The sequence below is a fragment of the Pocillopora verrucosa genome, chromosome 3, assembly GCF_036669915.1.
Source record: "Pocillopora verrucosa isolate sample1 chromosome 3, ASM3666991v2, whole genome shotgun sequence".
NCBI lineage: Eukaryota > Metazoa > Cnidaria > Anthozoa > Scleractinia > Pocilloporidae > Pocillopora > Pocillopora verrucosa.
Genome location: NC_089314.1, coordinates 17,908,014 through 17,928,725, shown reverse-complemented (window position 1 = coordinate 17,928,725; position 20,712 = coordinate 17,908,014). Strand labels below are relative to the sequence as shown.

The following is a 20,712-nucleotide window of genomic DNA, read 5'->3' as shown; positions in this document are numbered from 1 at the left end:
CAAACACACGAGGGATAAAACCACTAGAAAAGTAAACAAATGGCTAGTCACGAAAGCAACCTTCTCGCTTTTCCCTTATAAAAATTCGCTGGTTCCTGATGAACTAGGCCAATAACACTATAGGGCACATATGGAAAAATCAGTGTGTGTACACCCCTGAAAGTTTTAAAATATATCAAGTCGAAGGAACAGTTTTGGTCTCGGTCTGCATTTTTGTCAACAAAATGAACACATATCGGTTAAAACGATGAAACGTTCGTATCACGTGTAAAGCTGTCACTGAATTGTTTCTCGAATATTGCGCGTATCGAATATTCATAGTGACATCTCCTTTACATCTCCATCTACCTCTACTTTTATTAAGTTAGTAAATTCTGTACCGACATCTCAGCAACTATGAGGGCTTGAAATTATATTAAGAACGATGTTGATCAAGAAACGGGCAAGGAATACTCCACGATAGTACAAATAATCGTGAAAGATGATCGCGGAAAAGCGATTGCGTGACTCTCGGTAAGTTATAAAATGACATGTTATCCACGTATCTGACGAAAAAACAGTATAAATTCTCAGTTTGCATTTTTTTACCCAGTCTGCAGTCTGTATTTTGTACCCGGTCTGCAGTCTGCATTTTGTACTGACCGGATTGGTATTGCTGTTTTTGTTCGAGCGAGCCTCAAGTCCGGACCGAAATGTGGGAGCTCGAAAAAAAATTCTAGTGAGACTATCTTGGCCGCTATGATTGCTATGTGGAATGTATGTTGAAGAGCTCACGAGGAAAAGTACAATGATATTGCAATAATTACTTTATACTAATTGAAGACGAACGCAAATGCGCGGCTTACTAATATGGCGACCTTTGATGCTCTTTCGCGTGGTCACAGCATGTGTTGAAATGAACCCGCTACGGGTCCCCCAGATGTGAACATTTCGGCTTCTCGATTCAAGTTGCATTTTAAGAAGTTCGGACATGTGATTTGAGGTTATTATTTTTATTAAACCATATAATCATTTTATTCCTTTCCACGTGAGTTTCGGAGCTTCATCGAAATTAATTTTGACTTTCACTAATTGGGAAGGGGTAGCATGCGAGACTACTTCCGTTCACGGTCCACAATACAACTTCCTTCCACGGAATACAACTTCCGTCAACATCTGCTCTACCACGATACATCATTCATCGCTTTAAGCATGAATGAGCTAAAAACAGCAAACTGTACAAAACCTTGCCTAAAGATAGGCAAACAAACACAAAGCAGGGGTTACACATTCAACATCACTGGATCGATCATTTTCTTTGAATTAATTACCAGACCTGACAGTTTTTTTTTTGTTAAATAAAATTTAGGCTTATCCGAGGGAGAACCGCTGATCACCTCCGTCGTTAGAATCTGCTGCCGGAAAGAACAAGTCTATGCAATATTGGTTGTATGGTGTCTGTAACTTCGGAGCGTTCCATGTATAATTTTTTTTTGTAAAATGGAAAAAGCGGTCCTTTTCCTAGCGCCATGATAGCATTTCTTTGGCTTAAATGTCGGTGTCAAATGCGGCGGAGTATTTTAATAGGAACCTTAAATAGTCATGCATCAGCCAGAAGGATATTTAAAACCTGGAGAGGACAACCTGGTTTGTACGCTTGAAAAAAAAGTCACTATATGGGTAGATGCTGTCGCTACGATGTTGGAACAAAGCCTTCACGGTATGCATTCAGAAAATTGGTGTCACTCAAACCATAGCCGACTGCTATCAACTCATGTTTGTCTTTAAATCCATTTAAGGGCCCTCGCCAGGAACTTTAGCGAATAGTTGGCTGTGGCTCGACGTTTTTCTTTTTTGCTCTTATTTGACAAAATTTGGAAGGTTGATTTAAAATGAGAGTGCAAACCAAATTGATTTGTCAGACACGTAACCTAATCAAAAAATGAACGGTTCCCCGAAGCTTACAGTATTGTCTGTAGTTTGAGGTAATCTGTCAATCACAATACACTCACGCGTGCATTTTGCCTTTACATGAAAATTAAAGTAAAAGTCGAACAAAAATCGTGTCCTTTCAACCAGTCAAGGAAAATTGTGTTTCTTTCGATTCACGACATAGAGAGGCAGTACAAAATTTTGCAAGTTGGGAACGGTTGGTTTTTTCATCCGCACCGAAAACAGAACATTATGGAGGTTTGAACGTTAAATTATTGGAACTAACAATCGTAATTGACATCAACACACTGAAATGGTTTCCTCAGTTTTTTGTAACAAGGTTTTTTCGATGCATGCGAACGCCAACGTTTTAACATTATGACAACAGTGAAAGTGTGAAAACCTAAGCAGAAGTTACTGTTTGCAAAGCAACCCGAAATAACTACGCCGTTGTGTCGAATTAAATTTCGACTGATGGAATTAAGTCCCATCCCATTTGACCAGCTGATCTTTGAAAAAATTTGGTATGAAAATATCAATTACGTGTGTAGTATGTTTTAATATTACCTTGAGCACAAGGCTACGTATGGTGAATCATCATATTAAATTCTAATTAACGTTCAGCTGTACAAATCCGCATAACAACATGCCGGAATTAGCATACCTAAGATATTCAAAAGAACTTAGTTGCTGTGTAGTTAATCCCAACAATTATCAGCTCACTTCCTTTGTTCTGGGCAACAGATCGTGCATCAATATTCCACAAGCGGTACATTGCGTGCCTGGAGGTGTTTGGCGTCGTCATTCCGTACATCGTCATAAGCGTCGCTTATATTCTGATTTTTAAGCAAGTGCGGCACAGTTTGGCGTTGAGGAAAAAATTTGTATCTGCGATAAAACAGATCAACGAACCAAGACGCATTTCCCAAGATGCTAAAGTGGCTAAAGTCTTCTGCATCATCTCAGCGGCATTCTTATTTTCGTGGATGCCGATCATTTCTATGACAACCGCAGACATTTTCTTCGGTCGTTTCGATATTGTACCGAGTGTCTTGCGCACAATTTCATACTACATAATAGCAGTTGCCTCCTTAGTTAATACCTTCGTGTATGCTTTCCTAAAACCGGATTTTAAAGTTGTTATTCGCAACATCTGTCGAAAGAGTAAACGAGAGGAAGCGATATCCATGAAACCTCTACAGCCTTGTCAGGTGAAAAAAGAGACAGCCAGTGAGAGTTAGAGTTCCTGAAGCTTTTTCCGCTTACTAGTAGTAAGTAGACATTATAAGAACGATTATCCGCTCTGTCGCTCTTCTCCTTTGACCAAGAACTAAACGTAATGGAAAAGGTGGTTACAGATAAAAGACAAGTGACACATTTTAACCAGATAGAAAAGATTTATATTCAGCATGGCTTTGACAAGACAAGAAAACTGGAAAAACGGAAAAAAAGAAGGGCACCTTCTAGAAGAGGGAGAGACATCGTTAGAGTTTTAGAAACGAAAAAATGTGTCAGCCATCAATAGTGTGTCCATGAGAGCACCAGGCATGCCATTTCAACGATTTCCATGAAACTTAGCCAGTTTAAAGGGTCTACCTCAAACTCAAACAGACAAACTGATTTCTGTTTTGATTATTTCCGGGGGGATATAGACCACCCCCCAGTTTTTCTTGGTTTTCACTAAGGAGATCGCTTCAAAGTAGGTGAAATGTGTGAAGCTCTCACTGAGATGTTATTTAACTGAGAAATTTAACTCTCCTTAACTGAGAGTTTGCATAAATATAGTGACATCCTTAATGAATGTGCGACGCAAGCGACGGCTTGTCAATCAACAGAGGCAAATAAATGACTGTGTTCTCAGACTTTTTGATTCATCCAAATATTTGATAACTTTGAGGTCAAATATCTCTCCTTACCAGAAAGCTACAACACTAATCTAAGTTCCCCTTTATAAACCATCATTTCATCTCTGAAAACCATCAAAAAAATATTTGGGCCCTGCCGTATTTTTGTCTTGTATGCCTTTTAAATGTGCGACTGTGACAAACTTCTATCTGGCTCCAAGCGGTAACTTGAGGAAATAAACCTTTATTTTATAGCTCGTTATACATTATGATTGATTGAGGAAGCTAAGAAATGTGAATAACTTTCGAGATCTCTTGTAGGAATGGAAAATTTAATGTGTGTAGGCGAAATGTTGATGGGAAAATCGTATTGTTTCTTTCATCTGTCGTTTATTACTTTGGATATTTGCCAAAATCAGAAAACATGGCTTTTGTACAGCACTGAACATTCATTAGTCTATAATTTGGTTGTTTATTATCATTACCTCACAGTTCACAATAAGAAAACTGTAAGCATCCACGATGCTTATTATGAATAAATGATCTCCTGCTCTTTGCCTGGCCTCGGGCAATTTCCCTTCCCATGCAATTGGCGTGCTACACATGCAACAGTTATTCTCTTGGAATGGGTGGGTTGGAATGGTTGGGTGGTACTTTTCGCTACATCTCTCACTTCCGAAACGTAGAGCACATGCTTTACACAATCGATATATATCGGCAGAAGTTTCGTTTCCACTCATTACCACGCCGACATTTGCGGAAATACAGCAAGAGCCGGGGAATTTATCGTTTCTAAACGGCAACAACAAAATAGACGTCGAACAGGTTAAGCTTGTGAAGCAAATAAAGCACAACTTCGCTTTAAAGTGAAATTAAATAGAGACACTCTTTGTGCGATGGTATAATTGACATTTCTTTTGACAGTTTAGAAGGCACAAATTGTGACCGTGATGTCTATTAAATTTCAAAGAAACACGAAAGTTGCATTACCGTCGTAATATAATTATTTTCTTTTTTAGGACAGATGTTTCCTTTTAAGGAAAGGAGAGCACTCAGTTTTAAATCTTTCCGTGGAAAAAAAATCATAATATATTTCTTGACTGGAGCGCAAAAATTAGAAAAAAAAAATTTTGATGGAAAAATATTAGGTTTTCTTGAAAAATATGGTTATTTAATTTGACTGTTCTCATGATTAAGCTGCATTTTATTCATAGATAATCAACTGCACTTCTGCAACACATCATGTGTGATTAGCGTACGCACCACACACCCTCACACATTTTTTTAGCGTACTTAGCATACACCTAAATTTAAATTTGCTAATGCTGTCTTTGCCGAAAGGAAAGGACCGCTCTTTCACTCTATGGAAAAATCATATATGGAACACAGGAATGAGAACTAAGTCGGTAACTCTTCTCCTTTTAACCGATACTGCATGCGACATGTACTCGCTGGCAGCAGATTCTAACGACGAGAGGTAACGGTAATTTTTGTTTTTTTTTTCTTTACGAAGCTTGCCAGGCGCAAGGGTCCCTTAAGTCAGCATGAATTGTTGTCAATCAAAAACTGTCAAGTCTGGCAAGTACTCTGAAGGAAGTTCAATTAAATGAGGTTGATATCCGTTTTTAATGCCTTTGCACCTGGGTTTTGTACGTCAGTTTTGTATCTTTTGTTTCAATTCAAAGAGATAGGTATGAGTGGAACACATAAGGATAAGAATTATTTAAAAAAACATTTGAGTAAGAGCACGTCAGGGTTCGGAGATAACCAGGTGCACGTCAGTCAGATAAACAGAATTATCGCACTATTTATAATAATGGACTCATGACTGAACTCACTTGTATCATGGAAAGCTTTATTCAGTTTATGCCATGCTGTCTCCTTAACGATTCTAAAACTTTGAAGAAAAGTGCTGATATCATAAGGAGGGAAAAAGCAGCTGGTGACGTATAGCCATTTGAAAACGTCAAAAAGAACAACGTCGAAATAAAATTCAAAGTGCTTTGTATCTCGTAAGTGAAACAGCACGTTTCAACTTTTAGTTTAACTTCAAATGTTATTTCGTGTCTTTGTTTGCTTTGGTTGGTTAGTAAACTGAATGTTGAATGTATTAAATTTTGCAACCTCCGTACTTTAGTAGTGATGTGTCATAGATGGAAAGGGGTAGTTTTATGTTTTAATATCATCTCAATCATCATCATCATCGTCGTCGTCGTCGTCGTCGTCGTCGTCGTCGTCGTCGTCGTCGTCGTCGTCGTCGTCGTCGTCGTCGTCGTCGCATTCATTAGATGATGAATCTGACATTTCTTTGTTCCTCGCTTGTTACTAATGTTCAGCATCTTTACTCAACGACCGTCGTCGAAGTGTAGTATGTGTTCGAGATATATTGTCTTTATCTTAATTTATTTCAAACGTAAAAGGTACTTTAAAGCTTTTGGTGAATTAGCGTCATTCTCGATGCATCAGAAGAGAATGTAAAGGAGAGAAGATTCTTCCAATGCTTGCAATGTGTTTTTTTTTGGTAGTCTCGTGCAGCATGTCATTCTTTAGTTGAGACTTGCCCTCTGTTTAAGCGCAAGCCAACGAATGGTCTTGTTCTTTGATTGTTCTGCTTTAAAAGACCTGACAGAAATCGACTGTTGTTCAACGCATCTGCTCGAACATTTCTGATATAAATTCCGAAGAGCCATCTTGAAATCAGGTTTTAGAAAAGCATACAGCAGAGGATTTGCTAGCGAACCCGCCGCCATGGTGAAGAGCGAAACCGAGGATAAGATGTCTGGGACAACTTGAATCCGTTTTACAATAAAAGCTGTTGTCATGTAAAGGATTGGCAGCCAAGAGAACAAAAAGGCCAGAGACACAATGCAGTAGATTTTGGCTACCTTGGCATCTGCGGAAATGCGTCTGCGTTCGTTGATTTGTCTTGAGACAGATTTCAAGTTTTTCCTTAACGCTAAGCTTCTGCGCACTTGTCTGAAAATTCTAATGTAGGCTGCAGTTATGAAGATGTACGGAACGACGACACCAAGTAGCTCTAAGCACGCCAAGTAGACTCTATGAGCTGTTTTTGAATGATCTGCGCCCCAAATCAAAGGAACAGAGGCATATATGGCCGAAACTAGCCAAATAATAGCAATTCCTCTCTTGAAGAATTTGGGAACGAGATAAGAATATTCTAAAGGTTTCACTATAGCAATAAAACGATCGCAGGTAACTGCCGAAATGTTGATAACACCCGAAAGTAAAATCATTGCGGTGAAGTATCCTTCGACGACATAAGATGGTTTGAATAGCGTCATAGAAAAAAGCAGGCTGCCAGTCAGTAGGTCGGACACAGCAAGGGACAGAATCAACCAATTTGTGTATGTGCGAAGGGTTTTGTTGAAGCAAACCAGCGTGACAATAACAGCGTTCGAGAGAACTATAAGAACTGACAGAGCACCGAGAATGATGGTTAGATAAATACCTTCAGTTGTTTTTTCCATGCGGTTTTTTTTCGCGGATATGTTGAGCGAAAGTCGGTTTACACGGGTAGTTACTTTCACTTTGAATTAGATCTTTCTAAACTAAACGGAACCTTCGTGAAGTTGTACTAATGCGTCGTATTAGGTTATTTGTTCCGCTGTAAGCGGAATGAATCTCTAACAAACCGGTATTTTCGATTTTTTCATGTATGTTTTATTCTAAATTTTCTGTCAATGTATGACATTTAAATGGATTAAAAAGTAAACATCAGTAGCGCGCGAAATCGATCAGTTTAATTCAATCGTAGTTTTCTGGTCAGTTTATGGAAAAGTGTCGAAGTGAGAAATTACAAGACGAAAACGAAAGCTCTTTAATTAATTTGATTCAATGGCAGTTTCTACAAACAGCAAATACAATTAAAAACCTGGAGGGAGCCTTTTTAGGGTCTGCATCTAATTTAAACTATTGCATCGAATAAGAATAGAATTTATTTCAAAAAGGTTTTTGTTTTGTCTTACAGTTAGAAAACTTACTGGGACCGAACTCTTAGACTGGAAATATTAAATACAAATTTTCCAATTTTCGAGTGACTCATGAAGTACCAGGAGTTCTTCTGTCTCTTAATTGCAAGTTTTTCACCACGCGTAATAAATATATGTTCTTGTCTTTTTATGCGAAAACTTTGACTTTGTCTTGGAAACTGGAAAATATAAGCATTGCTTTTGTGCCTTCATGAGCGGCATTGTCACTCGCAACTTCCCCAAAGAAGTGTTCAACTTTTATTTTTTGTGACAGCAAATGTTCTTGTTTGGGGAAATTGGGAACAGAGAAAAAAGGTTGTTCTTCTGTGCCGGATGTTGAATGACTTTTCGGAAGGCGCAGTTTATATGCAGGTGATAACTGGGAGCTCTTGAAATTTGTTTTCAGTGCATGTATCCATTTTAAAGCACCACACATCCTGTTCTGCGCATAACATCACCCAGAACTCCTTGCGAATACGCGCACATGCAAGCTGATAACAGGGTGGATTTTGATTTTTAGCTGTCCGGTGGTCTTTTGTTCTGAAGGACTAAAACTGCGACCTTGAAAACAACGAATCGACGAGCGATGTGAATTTACGCGGTTTGAAAATGTGTATTCTTTTCCCAATGTATTTATGTATTACATTGTTAGATTTGCCATTTTACCCAGAGTCGCACGTGCGATATATTGCCCACTACATCAGAAAATTGTGGTAGGAAGACTTGAGGTGTAATATGGAAGACTATGTTTTTTACAGTTGTGTTCGGAATTGTATAATTGTATACAAATATGTTCTTTAACCAATGTGTCAACTTAATTTTCTTTCAGGATCTAGTAAAGAAAGCAGAAATTGTGAAGGAAGTGCAGAGCATTGTCCTGAATAACGAGAAGTAAGTGGGTTTATTCAAACTTTGAATTAGGTATGATAGGCGGAATAGGTGGAAAAACAATCCATAGAAAGGGGGAAGTTAAGGAAGGCAGTCGGAAGGCAGTCGGAAGGCAGTCGGAAGAGAGTCGGAAGGCAGTCGGAAGGCAAGGAAGAATGAGCAACGTTGGAAGGTCGCAAGGAAGAAAAGAAAGTATGACGGGAATAACTGTGAATGACCTAGGAGTAATGGGGGGGGGATGTGGTGATGGACAAGGAAGGGGAGGGGAGGGGAGGAGTGAAGAAGAAAGGGAGAGAAAATGAGGGAATGTAAGTATGGATTGAGGGATGGAGAAATTAAGAATAAGAGGAAGGAAGTGGGAAGTGAAGACGGAGAGTGTGGAATGAAGGGATGGATGGATGATATGAAGGAGGATAAGAATGCGAAGTAAGGTAGGAGGGGAAGGAAGCGGAGTTTGGAAAGGAGCGATGGAAGAAAAAAGGAAGTAAGGGAGAGATGAAGAAGGGAGCGAGAAAGGTAATCAGGAATGTTTTGTTAGGGAAGAATGCCGCAGTGTGTATGGAGAAGGGGAGGAAGGTATTGAGCAATGGGTAGAGAGGGAGGCAAGGATGGAGTCCAGGAGGAGAAGGACAAAGAGAAAGAGAAGGAGAGAGAGAAAGAGAAGGAGAGAACCTTTGAACATTCGTTTTATAATATCTTTAGATCAAAGGATGACATAAGGGATTGTGGCGGTGTTCAGGCGCTTTGTCGCCTGCTGAGTCTAAGCAGAGATCCATTGGTTCTTCAGCATATTCTAGCAAGTCTTGCATCTCTTTCATTTGATAACGCAAGGTGAGTTCTTCTTACGAACGTAGTTGGGTTCGATCGTGATTTCGATCCAATGCAATATACGAAGCATCTTTCATCTTAGTAGTATCAACTTTTTCGAGGTGCTGTTCATTTTTAGTAACTGCGACGAAGTAACAAGCCAAGGTGGACTTCAAACAATGTGCTATTTGCTAGGAAAGGTACGATCACGAGTTTGCAGCTAGTTAAATCACTTTCCCAGTTAGCTAAGATTCCAAAGTTGTTCAGTTATCTTACTCGAAGTGTTTATCACCCCCTATTGTAGTTAGTTACCAGTTAACACTCGCACAATTGCAGGAACGGTAACTTCGGTTGCAGCGGACTGAACTCAATTTTCTTCTTGTTTATGACAAAAACGTGAAAACGCCACCATCTTAAAGCTTTGTTAGGAAAAAAAGAAAGGAAAGAAAACTATCTGGCTCGGTAGAAAACTTTTATTACGCTTTACTTTAAGACGTTCCGCATCATAACGTTGACAATCCGACCAAGGCAGACTATGTAAGCGAGCAAACACAGCTCTCTTAATTAGATGGTACTATCTCGAGAATTTATTAGCTTGTGACCAAAAGGAGGTTTCTCTTTCCGGCGTCAATATATATCTTTTAGTAAATAGGTGACGAAGGAAAAGAAAGATATGATATGCGGAACGTTGTTTGATTTAAAACCAAACCCTTAGAGCTTGAATCATGGGAAATGTATGGCAGACAGTAAAGAGATTTGATTTAGTCCTGTTTGTTGTGAGATTCCAACATGTCGTTTTTCTTCGTTCTCTGTTTTAATCTGTCCTGTCAAGACGAAAGACAGCATTATCCAAGAAAGCATAGCTTGGGCTTTGAAGAACCTGGGAACCACAGAAAGGTAAATTTATTGTTTATTTTCATATATAAGAATGCTGTCGGATAGTATCCGGAATTATGCGGTTTTTTTTTTGAGTGTTTTACTTATTTCAATTGACGTTTTGAAACTTCTCCTTCTATCCTTCGACAGAAATCAAAATGAGGCAAGAACTCGAGGAGGGCTCCAGGCTTTTTGTGAACTTTTAAGAACCACCATGGATGACAAAGTTAGTTTGCTTTCTTTTGGCTCCTCGCGAGCAGTGCTCTACGTTTGTTTGCGCTTGCGTCGTTTAAGGAGCATTCGCACGATTTGGGTGGTGTGGAGTGAAAAATGACGACTGGTCACGAAACCAGTCATATGATAGGATTTTTTTCAATTCTGCCCGCTCACGCGCAGTGAAATAGAAACGTTACATGTATGTCGTGTTATTTTGCTTCTTAAAGAGATTGGAGCGGGCAGACTGGGGATTCAAAACTCCTGACCTCCCCCCCGAACATGATGCTGTGAGACTTCGATTTCAAGTTTATGTCACTCTTTGGCATTTCATGGGACAGGGCGGAAAATTTAGCGTTTTTTCCTTTACCTGTTATGACTGTTTTGTGAGTGTTACTTTGGAAAGGAGTCATAAAAGGTATAGCAGGAATTGTTCTCCAAAACGAATTGATAAAGGAAAGAGCAAAATGGTTTGTAATATGGGTTGGGGAAAGGAATTGGAAGGGCTCGTAAATAACCTGGATTTTGAGAATACGTGCTGCCATTTTCCTGGCAGGTCTTGGAAAGAGTGACGTGGGCTATTGGATCTCTTGTAGATGACAACACCAGGTAAAAAAGTTTTCCAACCATTGATTTGACTTGATGAATGAAAGATACCAGTCTTCATGTTATTGGTGTGTCCTTGCCTTTTTTGATAGCTCATCGCACAGAATGCCTGAACATTATTAGTTATTCATGAGCACTAAAGCGGGAAATTTTGAATGCGAACGCGCCTTGAAAGACCAAAATAAGAGAAGAAAGGACCAAAACAAGCGATCCATGAAGACCAACTTTTGGACGCTTTGCTGCTAATATTACAGATCGATAATTTTTCGCCACAGTAATTAAATGTCTCGAGAACAATAGGCATTCTGCGCGATAAATAATTTGATGGGTGGGGAGGGGGGGAAAGAGATTGCACTATCGATTGTCTTTTTATGCGTTTCTAAGAATGTTTTCCGCCGTATAGGTTGTGGACATTTCAAACATCTAGGTCTTTTGAATAAATTCAAGGTAATCGTGATACAATTTAAATTTCAAATACACGCACAGCAAGATGACATGCGCAATACGCGCCTCATCTTATAGATAACTTTAATGATTGTTATTTGTTTCACAGTGATTGTCAATGATGGTGAGATATTTTGCGTTTCCACAGAAACTGTCAAGCCGTGCGGGATTGTTGTGGCCTGAAAACAATGTGTGAATTGGTCTCACTGACTTACAGCGAAAATGTTCTAGAGCGCACAATGTGGGCGCTAGGAAACTTAGCTATCGACAATCAGTAAGTCGATCCTTTTTTTCTTGTTTTATTGCTTGATAACTCAGTCTTCATTGATTGCTGATTGTAATACAGGGTTAGATTGGTTCAATCTCCCCTTTGTAGTATGATTGGTCGTGAAACCTCGCGCCAACGTCAACCAATCAGATGCAAAGTAAAACGAGTCGAGTGTTCGTCACCCGCGTTTTCCCGCTTTTCAGTTAGTAAGGTTGCTTTTACATTGATTCCTCATTTGCTTTTCGTGGTAGGTGTTTACCATTGTTCTCTCTGGCCATTTATGTCCATCGAAATGCGCTTAATTTTCAATCATGAATATGGAACGCAATGCTAAGGTTCAATGATCCCAAATGCTCTATTTCTTTCTTATTTTTCTCAATGCCATCGTCATTGTTTATTTTTTTATCCATTTGTTTTTGTTGTCTTATTTAGGAATCGCAATTTCATTCGACAATATGGAGGCCTTGAGAACATTTGCAAAAAGTTGCAAGAATCAACCTCACAGCAGGTGAGATCATAAATATGAGCAGAGTGACCAAACATTGAAATGAGTACTGCTATGCGGACATGTTGGCTTTGGTCAAAATTGAAAATTTTCTCAGATAAATTTGTCTGCGTATATGTCCCTTCTGTATTCTCGGAGCTCATAGTTTTCATGTAAACTTCGCCTCGGCAGTGTTAGACTACTTTCGGCAGTTTTAAGCCAATCACACAAAGTTAACAACTCTCCTTCTGAACAAAAGGTCATTGTACACTTTTTTCTTACCAGATCATAAAGCAAGGTGCCCTGACGCTTAAAACTCTGGCGAGTAGTAATCAACACAATAAGGATGTTATGGTCAGACTGGGAGTGATTGGTACACTTCGAAGGTTTGTAACGCAGTGTTCTCACGGGGGGACTCAGCTTCTTCCTTGCTCCACGTTCTTGACAATGTACTTTTCAACAATTTTGTGTCTTTTCTTTTTAGTTTAATGACAAATGAGCAGCAGAGTTTAGGTATCATTCCTCGCCGTGTGTGTGGCGATCTACTGCAGCGTCTTCTTGGCTCAGCAGCTGGAAACATCCATACAACAAGCTCAACCGCTACAGCACCTGACGATAGAGCCCAAGAATGTGCGATCGCTTCTGGCATAATCGTAAAGCAAGAACCTGAGACGAGATCAGTCAATGGTCTGGTGCAGAATGGTGATATTGACAATGAAGATGACGATGACTTACCCCCTCTTGGTGGGGAGGACAGTGACGAGAAAAATGAGAGGATTCCGTCTGCGATGATCACACTAGCCCCAAATACTTCTGAGAACCTTTCCCCGAGGGAAAATTTCTCTCGGTCGGAGACGCAAGGAATTGCTGCAGCTAGGTCTACTGTAAGCGTTAGAAATCACGTTGTGCCTCGTGCAGAAGAGAATGATTTAGACCCATTTAGGTGAGCTGGTTTTAAAAATTGCAATTGTATGAAGACTGTCTTTGAATGAGAACAAAGCTTTGGACGTCGGGATTGAAGAATCCATGTTTGGGCTGGGGTCTCCAGTTACCGACTTTCTGAACCTTCCCCCCCTCTTTAGTGAGCACCGCTCCCCCCTTCCCATCCCCTGGGAAAAACTGTAACATTAAAACACCACTGGCAATCAATCAAAATATCAATGCTGTAGCCATGGTTATACCGCAGTAATGTTCTTCACTTGGGTTGGGTAGCGTGTCAGTTTCTAATATATTTTACAATTTCAAGCATGTACCAGTTTCCGTTTGAGACATTTGTAAGTTTAATGAACAAATAAATACAAATTGCATGCGCTTGCATTTGGGCGTGAGTAGAAACCTGGGGGAGTAATATACCCGGGAGGCTTATGAAATGTATTGTGTGTTATGTTTTAGGACATACTATATTTTGTTTTAATATTATGTTCAGCGTCAACTGTTTCGTTTTCGGTCGCGGAGGACACACAGTCTGTAAAAGGTGGCCCTGATCCTACGATCAGTTGTCACATCATGTTTGAAGAGTCCAATTTATGTGAAGAGTAACACTTCTGTTTCCTACAATCAGTTGTCACATCATGTTTGAAGAGTCCTATTTATGTGTAGAATAACACTCCTGTTTCTACCACGCTAGAAATTACTGACAAGACCTCCCGTCCTCTATTCAATGTTGCCTGTATGAAGCTAACGGTTCATGGAATCACGACACAACATTTTTTATGAAGGGGAGGGGGAGGGGGCGGCGAATAGGTAAACTTAACGAGGGCAAAAGAGATAAAATTGAAGTAAGAGGGTCTTGAAAAGGTCAATGTGTCAGCAATTTTGTCGCCAATTGTAGGTCTAGACCATCGCAATTTTCACATCCACCCCGTGAAAATAACTTGGTATTGGCAGATAAACAAGGTAACCTGACCGATGTTGGAGTATGGGAAGGGGAAAAACTTCTGATTGTTCTAACATCTCACCCGTGGATAGGAAAACTGCACTTAACTCGCTTAAATATACATATGTAAGAATCCTTTCAACAATTTGAAATTAGTATTTTCTTGCCCCTATTTAAAACCATGATGATTTATATATTTTCCAGCGTGCATCCGAAAACAGTGTGGTCACAAACGAGAGAACTGGTGCGAGTTTGTGTGAAGCTACGCGGAGTGGAGAGACAGCAGACCGAGATAACTGCGAGCAAGCTCAAGTTTAGGTAAGTTTGGCAGCATTTGAGTTTCTTCATTCAAAATCATCTTCCTCAAAGATGACTCTTCGATTAGTCCGCCGTAAGCAAATAGTCACTAAAGACAAGGAACGTCTTTGAAGAGAGATTTTTATTATTGAGTCAAAACTACATGTTCGCAGGTTGTGTTTTTACTGTAATATTCGAATCCTTGGGGACATTCTAATGTTGTTATGTCGCGCACATATCCCAATTTACCATGCACACTTGTTGATCCCAGCAATATGCAGTACGCCTGTCATATGCGAACCTAGTAAATGACCAAGCATGCTTCGGAGTATTTTTGAACGCAAGGGTGGAGCATTCCACCGCGAATTCCGACGTTCTGAGCAGGGTTTAACGAAAGCTGATTACAGGCGATATACCGCGGCCCAACGAACTCTCATCGCCGTGTGTTTCAGTAGCTTACGAGAAGGTTCTCGTGTGTGGGTTTCTCCTTAGGGGGCAGCTGCCTGTTACACCATCGGCTGCCGTTTATGGAAAAGGTTCGTGAGACCCGTACGAGGTTCGACCCCCACACGAGCTGGTGACAAATGGGAAACTTTTTTTTAAGAAACAAGCTCAAAGTTTTCCTACTTCGTAACCTGTAATAATGCATTTTGTTTGTGTGTTTGTATGTTTTTGTTGTAATATGATTGTTTTCTTTCACTAGTACACAGCTAAGACACGTAGTTTATGAACTGGACATGGAACTATTAGAGGAGATTGATCCTGAGGTAGGTCTGAGGTCTTTTCGTTGACATTCTATCTGTTTTCAATTTGCGGTGTTGTTAGTTATGTTCTCTCGTTGGATGATTGCAGCAAAGTACTGTAATTGTCAAGGGCTCGGAGGTACAAATTTTACTCAAGAAAAGAAACCATGCCGTGTGGACGCGGTTGTTGAAGAGCAAAGAAAAGGTAACATATACAGTGGAACATGTAGTTTGTTCTTAGTCAACAGGGATTGACCCTCATAGTTTGTCTTCTTTCTTTCTGTTCGTTTATTGACTTGCTTTTTGTTTGTTTGATTTCTTTCAGTTGCCTTACGTCTCCATTGACTTTGATCGTTGGGAAGTATGGTCGTCATCGGAGGAGGACGAAACCGAAGATGATGTAAACTTCCGAGCAGCGTCGACGAACCCGGAAAATTCCCATCACACCTCAGAGGATAGTAGAGAAGGAAGGAAACTGGTATTATTGCCTGAAATGCTTGTCAGTGGTTCGGAGTCCGATACTGATGAAACCTTGCCATCTGATGTGGATTGCTTAAAATTCTATTAGCCAAAACACTGAGAAAAAATGTGTTATCGTTGAAATGTGACAGTTTTTTGACAGGTGATCAACACTTTCAAGAAATGGATTAACCAAGAACGTCACATGACTAGTCACTAGTATTTGTTATGTTACATGAAAGAAAGTCAAGTTAAATATTGAAATCGAAGTGAAAGTTTTCTTTATTTAGATAGCATTATTTACAGTAATTTATTACATTGTTTTTAAATTTTCTAACATCGAATAAAGCTCTAATTTGATGGTAACTTTTGGTAGAGTTATTGCCTTGTTTAGCTGTACAGTATGTTGAAGTGTCGTTAAAATTAAACTAAAATAGTTTAAACGGCCATTTAGAACAAATCAAGAAACCAAAGAGCCAATGAGAAGCTAAGGCAGATATATGTAAGCAAACTTAAGTAAATGCGCAGACGAACGCGGCATTAAGGAGTTGTGCATGTTCTAATTTCAATCAATCACCCCCGGGTTCCATGCGGTGGATAAAATAGATTCTCGCGCTCTGATTAGTCGTGGTTTGCGTCATATCTCGCGAGGTGATTGTAGCAGGGGTGATAAAATGGCTGCCTTGCATTATGTCGGCAAAGTTACCGAGGAAGTGATAAACGCGATAGGAGAAATTTAATTTCTAAGAGCACAGAATCCAACAGGTTATGTGGAACACTTTTCAAAAGTAAGAATTTTTTGCTGATTAGATTGATTATGGAAACTGGTTGTTTATCTCGATACGAGTGATCAAAACTTATGTAACATATATGCACACTGCCTTCTTTATTTACACATAGTTTTAACATAAACGAGTTTACTAAAGAATCCCGCGAAAGTTTTTGTGCAATTATACTAAGACAATCATTCACATCAGGCTCAGTGAATATGAACTCCATATCCGAAAGTTCAGCCTATAATACGCCGGGATATTTAGCGAGTTGCGTTAGAAAACGTTCGAAGAAATAACAAACGAATGTTTCGGACATTCGAAACCAATTGTTTGAGAGAAGAATGTCAAGGTTTACTTATTACTCGTCCTGCGAATCAAAACACTTAAGACTGTGACAGTTAACGAGTTTTTTGATTCCCTCCCTTATGACTGAATTTCCTTTGTAGTACAACACAGGCATTGTTGTGCTTGCGGAGAGCAGCCAGAGTACACAACTGAATGGCAATTACAATCGCGGAGAAGCAAATGATGTATCCGCCTTCAAATGTCTCAACAGCCCTCCTAGGAAACAACTTCACCTGCCTCAGAACAACTAAAAAAGTGGACGTCGCCCACACCGCAAAAGAAGCAGTAATGGCGTACTGCATCTTCATGGCAGCTTTGTACCACCATGGTTTAATGACGGCTAAATATCTATCCACACTCATGACTCGAAGGGTTCCCACCATAGCAAAAAGGCATAAAAAGAAAGAAACCACCATGACAGGCGAGTCCCAATCACTGCGATTGAAACACGCTTCACCGGCGATCAGCTCCGCGATTCTGAATCTAATGTACAACGGTGTTACTACCCCACCCCGCAGAACGTCAGTCAACGTCGAGCTGCAAAGATACAGAAACCCTGGGCGGAATCGAAGTCCACCCCTCAGAATTGTGACCAGGACCAACCCGTTTGACAGGAAACACCACAAACCTAACATGGTTGTGGCAAGGTAGCTAGAGTAATAACTAAATTGAGATTGGACAGAGCGTGGAAATTCAGAGATGAAGCACGGCCGCCCCTCTTGCAACACTTCGTACTTTGTGTCATTTGTAGTCAAGTTTGGCTCCATGTTAGCTCGCTTAATCCTAAAAAATAGAAAAGAAATAGTTCTTACATATCCATCCTAAACTGAAGTAAGTTTGACGTTTTAGATGTACCGTTGAAGCGTTGAAGCTCCCTAAACATTTTATCTTAGGTATGCATAGTCTTGAGCTTCCTACATGTGTTAAGATAATTTATGGCTATCTGAGATTGGATATGAAAACCAATTTTAGTGGACACAATTTTAAACTGAATGAACCACGGGCTACTTGTTTGACTGATAGGAAATCGAGGACTAAAATACGGTAGTTCGGAAAATTATCTCATCGTTGAAAATGTTTTATTGTGCTTCTCATTGACTTGTGAAGGTAAACACAAAAGGTAAACGCAAATGGTTTTCACCGTTTTAATTGAACTGAATGAACCACGGACTACTTGTTTAACGCCAGGGACTGATAGGTAATCGAGAACTGAAATACGGTAGTTCGGAAAATTATCTCATCGTTGAAAATGTTTTATTGTGCTTCATTGTGAAGGTAAACACAAAAGGTAAACGCAAATGGTTTTCACCGTTTTAATTTGCTTGTTTTCGTAGACAAAAATACAAGACTAATGACTATTTCCTTGGAACGTTCCGAATGGCAAAATACCGACTCATTAAGAAACAGTCAGAAGGCTCGGATCTACCTCGGGACTTCCTTGCCATATAATAATGAACGGTAATTACTTGGAGTTACAGTGTGTAGAAGTCAAGCTCATGAAAAATCATTTTCAAATTCAAAATTCCTGGTAAAGTTAAATTAATAGACCTTTTCTTGCCAACTGTACGGATCAAGCATCTTGGCTGGTAAAACAGAGACGGTATCTACTGTGTAGTTTGCTGTTGATAGTAAAAGGGCTCCGTTTGTCTTTGAAATTTCACGCTCTTGGTACATGTGAATGCAGCTATCATGCTATATTGTTCCCCTAGCTAACCTTTAAATCCCGCTTTTCATTTAACTAATTTATTCTTGTTTCTCGTCACCATGTTCCCATCAATAGCTTAGCTCCATTTTCTGCATATAAACACACACCACCCACAATTCCTCCATTTGCTCTGACCTCAAAACGTCAACTTCGAAACTCTTCATGGTGGCCAATTTACGTTATCAACTCAGTTGATAATACCAAATATCCCAGTTATACTCTCCCACTGACACAGCATCACAGAAACTGACCCCCTTTAGTCATATATAATCTTATATGATATGTGATCTTTATATTGTTGTGAATTTCGCTTTGTATTTTACATTTGTATTTTTGTATTTTTAGCTAAAACCAGGAACATTAGTGTGCAGCTGATATTTGCTGCTGGTGCAGAAGAGAATCGTATCATACCACTAGTGAATGGCTGTGAGATCCTGACTGCTACACCACCTTGCTTCCTTCGAATGCTCAGGAAATGTTATATATCCCTTGATCGACTCTGTCACTTGGTATCTCATGACGCGGACATAGTGGTGGAGGACTTCACATCTGAGATCAAATGCATCATGAGACACTACGCCAACCTATTGAAATCCCAAACCTGTCGTTCAGCACCACGCCAGGCAGTTGTCATGGCTTCGTCTTGGAGTGTGGGTATAGCATCACTGGTGAAGGCATATCTTGCGAATCCTGTGGTGTTGATTCCTGACATGATTGAAGCAGCTATCTGCAGGGGTGTGCAACAAATTGTAACATTTTGCTCCGAGAGCCAGAGGGATGTGGAACTTCTTGGTAAGGGTATTTAAAATTCATAGTGTTCTCGATACGATTTTAAGCACATATAAGCTTGCCTAACCGGAATTAGATAACAAATGACGGAGATATAAACAGCAAGTGAAGTCAAAACATATAGTTTACAAGCACCTGTCTTGTGGAAAGTGGGAATGATCAAACCTTTTGTCTGTTTCTACATGTATTTAGAACCTTGGAAATATCTCGCAAGTTTTCTATTTTTTCATTTCATTTCCGTTTTTGTGTAAGGATTTAAATCTTTCGTTAATGTTTTCTTTCCCATGATAGGTTACCTGGAATCGTTTATTAGCACAAAAGTCATTTGCGTTTTCACATCTACGGCAGCGGAAGCAGAGAGCGTAGGACAAATCCTGAATGCAAACTGTTATTTTGTTCTTGTGGCACACAATTTTCTACCACCTCATGAACTTGACAATATTCAGAGACAGTGGAACACTCCGCGCACCACTGATACCATGCCAGTTCTAGGTATGCCAGAATGTCTTCAAAATTCTCAATGGAAAGGCCGTCCCACAGAATCTTATGTTTCCCATAAGTTCCCCTTGTGTTAGCATGAACAGTGAATTTTACAGGGATCAACCAACCAATAACATGCCACTAACCCACAGGGACAATCATATCTTCATTTTCTTACTTTGTGAATTTGATTTTCTGAAGGAGCATGGCTTTGTCTCTGTTATTTTTGTGACTGATGGCCGAAATATGTATCACGCTCCTTCCATACGTCATCTTGTACAGAGGTCAGGTCAGGAAGTTCCACAACTACTTGATTGAATGGCCGACCAACGTGGTTTAGGTTAGGCCTCGTGTAAATAACCGGCCCACAGTCAGTAAAAAACTGTCTGGTCATTGTGTTGTGTTTGTTAAGCCTGAAATACTCGGGCTCACGCATGGGTTTTAGAACCTCGACGACGACTTGTTGACTGAATTCAAACAACCCCGAGTTATAAACTCAGGATCCTTTGGTCGAGAGGAAATATCTTCCCAACATCAATGTTACGACCAATGCTTTGAATGTTAGGGTAGAACTGTTGAGGGAAAAACGTGCAGCTGAAAACAAACAGGTAAGAGGTTTCTCCGCTTCAACGCTTGTCTGAACAGTAGTAGGGAATTTATTATTTTGATACAATATTCCATCCAGAGTAGCCTACGTCGGACAGATGAGAAAACGCGACCCTCTCTCCTTGACAGTTGAATTAACTGTCCTCTCTAATCACCCATTCCACAAAAAGTGGGCCCAATAGCCATTTTCAATGTCTTTGTTTTGCGGAGGCCACAAGAAAAGTTATAGCCGTACATTTTTAGTGCCCAGGTAGAGTAGACATGGTAAGTTCAAAGCCCCAAATGCAAAGTCGTATGTATCTTATACCA

At 39.9% G+C, this 20,712-nt stretch overlaps 2 protein-coding genes and 1 pseudogene across 4 annotated transcripts in view; 2 read left to right on the top strand and 1 right to left on the bottom strand.

Moving 5' to 3' along the window:
- The window catches only part of LOC131794272 (putative ATP-dependent RNA helicase TDRD12), a 61,925-nt gene that overhangs the window by 21,605 nt on the left and 19,608 nt on the right, over positions 1 to 20,712 (top strand). For 2 of the 3 annotated variants that reach the window (XM_066164653.1, XM_066164654.1), the window contains 14 exons: positions 8,574 to 8,635; positions 9,335 to 9,463; positions 9,579 to 9,639; positions 10,272 to 10,336; positions 10,466 to 10,541; positions 11,085 to 11,137; positions 11,727 to 11,852; positions 12,279 to 12,354; positions 12,616 to 12,716; positions 12,815 to 13,273; positions 14,411 to 14,524; positions 15,207 to 15,270; positions 15,356 to 15,451; positions 15,572 to 16,057. In XM_066164653.1, the coding sequence (XP_066020750.1) occupies positions 8,574 to 8,635; positions 9,335 to 9,463; positions 9,579 to 9,639; positions 10,272 to 10,336; positions 10,466 to 10,541; positions 11,085 to 11,137; positions 11,727 to 11,852; positions 12,279 to 12,354; positions 12,616 to 12,716; positions 12,815 to 13,273; positions 14,411 to 14,524; positions 15,207 to 15,270; positions 15,356 to 15,451; positions 15,572 to 15,814 (1,725 nt within the window). In that variant the 3' untranslated portion in view covers positions 15,815 to 16,057. Of the gene's footprint in view, positions 1 to 8,573; positions 8,636 to 9,334; positions 9,464 to 9,578; positions 9,640 to 10,271; positions 10,337 to 10,465; positions 10,542 to 11,084; positions 11,138 to 11,726; positions 11,853 to 12,278; positions 12,355 to 12,615; positions 12,717 to 12,814; positions 13,274 to 14,410; positions 14,525 to 15,206; positions 15,271 to 15,355; positions 15,452 to 15,571; positions 16,058 to 20,712 lie in introns of those variants that run through there. The other variant, XM_066164655.1, reaches the window with a different exon arrangement.
- LOC136280011 (trace amine-associated receptor 7h-like) lies at positions 1,656 to 3,154 on the top strand (annotated as a pseudogene).
- LOC136280010 (olfactory receptor 4E1-like) lies at positions 16,877 to 17,590 on the bottom strand. Its single transcript, XM_066164598.1, has one exon. It carries the CDS (start codon positions 17,588 to 17,590, stop codon positions 16,877 to 16,879), a length of 714 nt encoding a protein of 237 aa, XP_066020695.1.

Excerpts from the sequence above, each read along its gene's own strand:
- LOC136280010 (XM_066164598.1), bottom strand. The coding sequence starts at position 17,590 with ATGGAGCCAAACTTGACTACAAATGACACAAAGTACGAAGTGTTGCAA.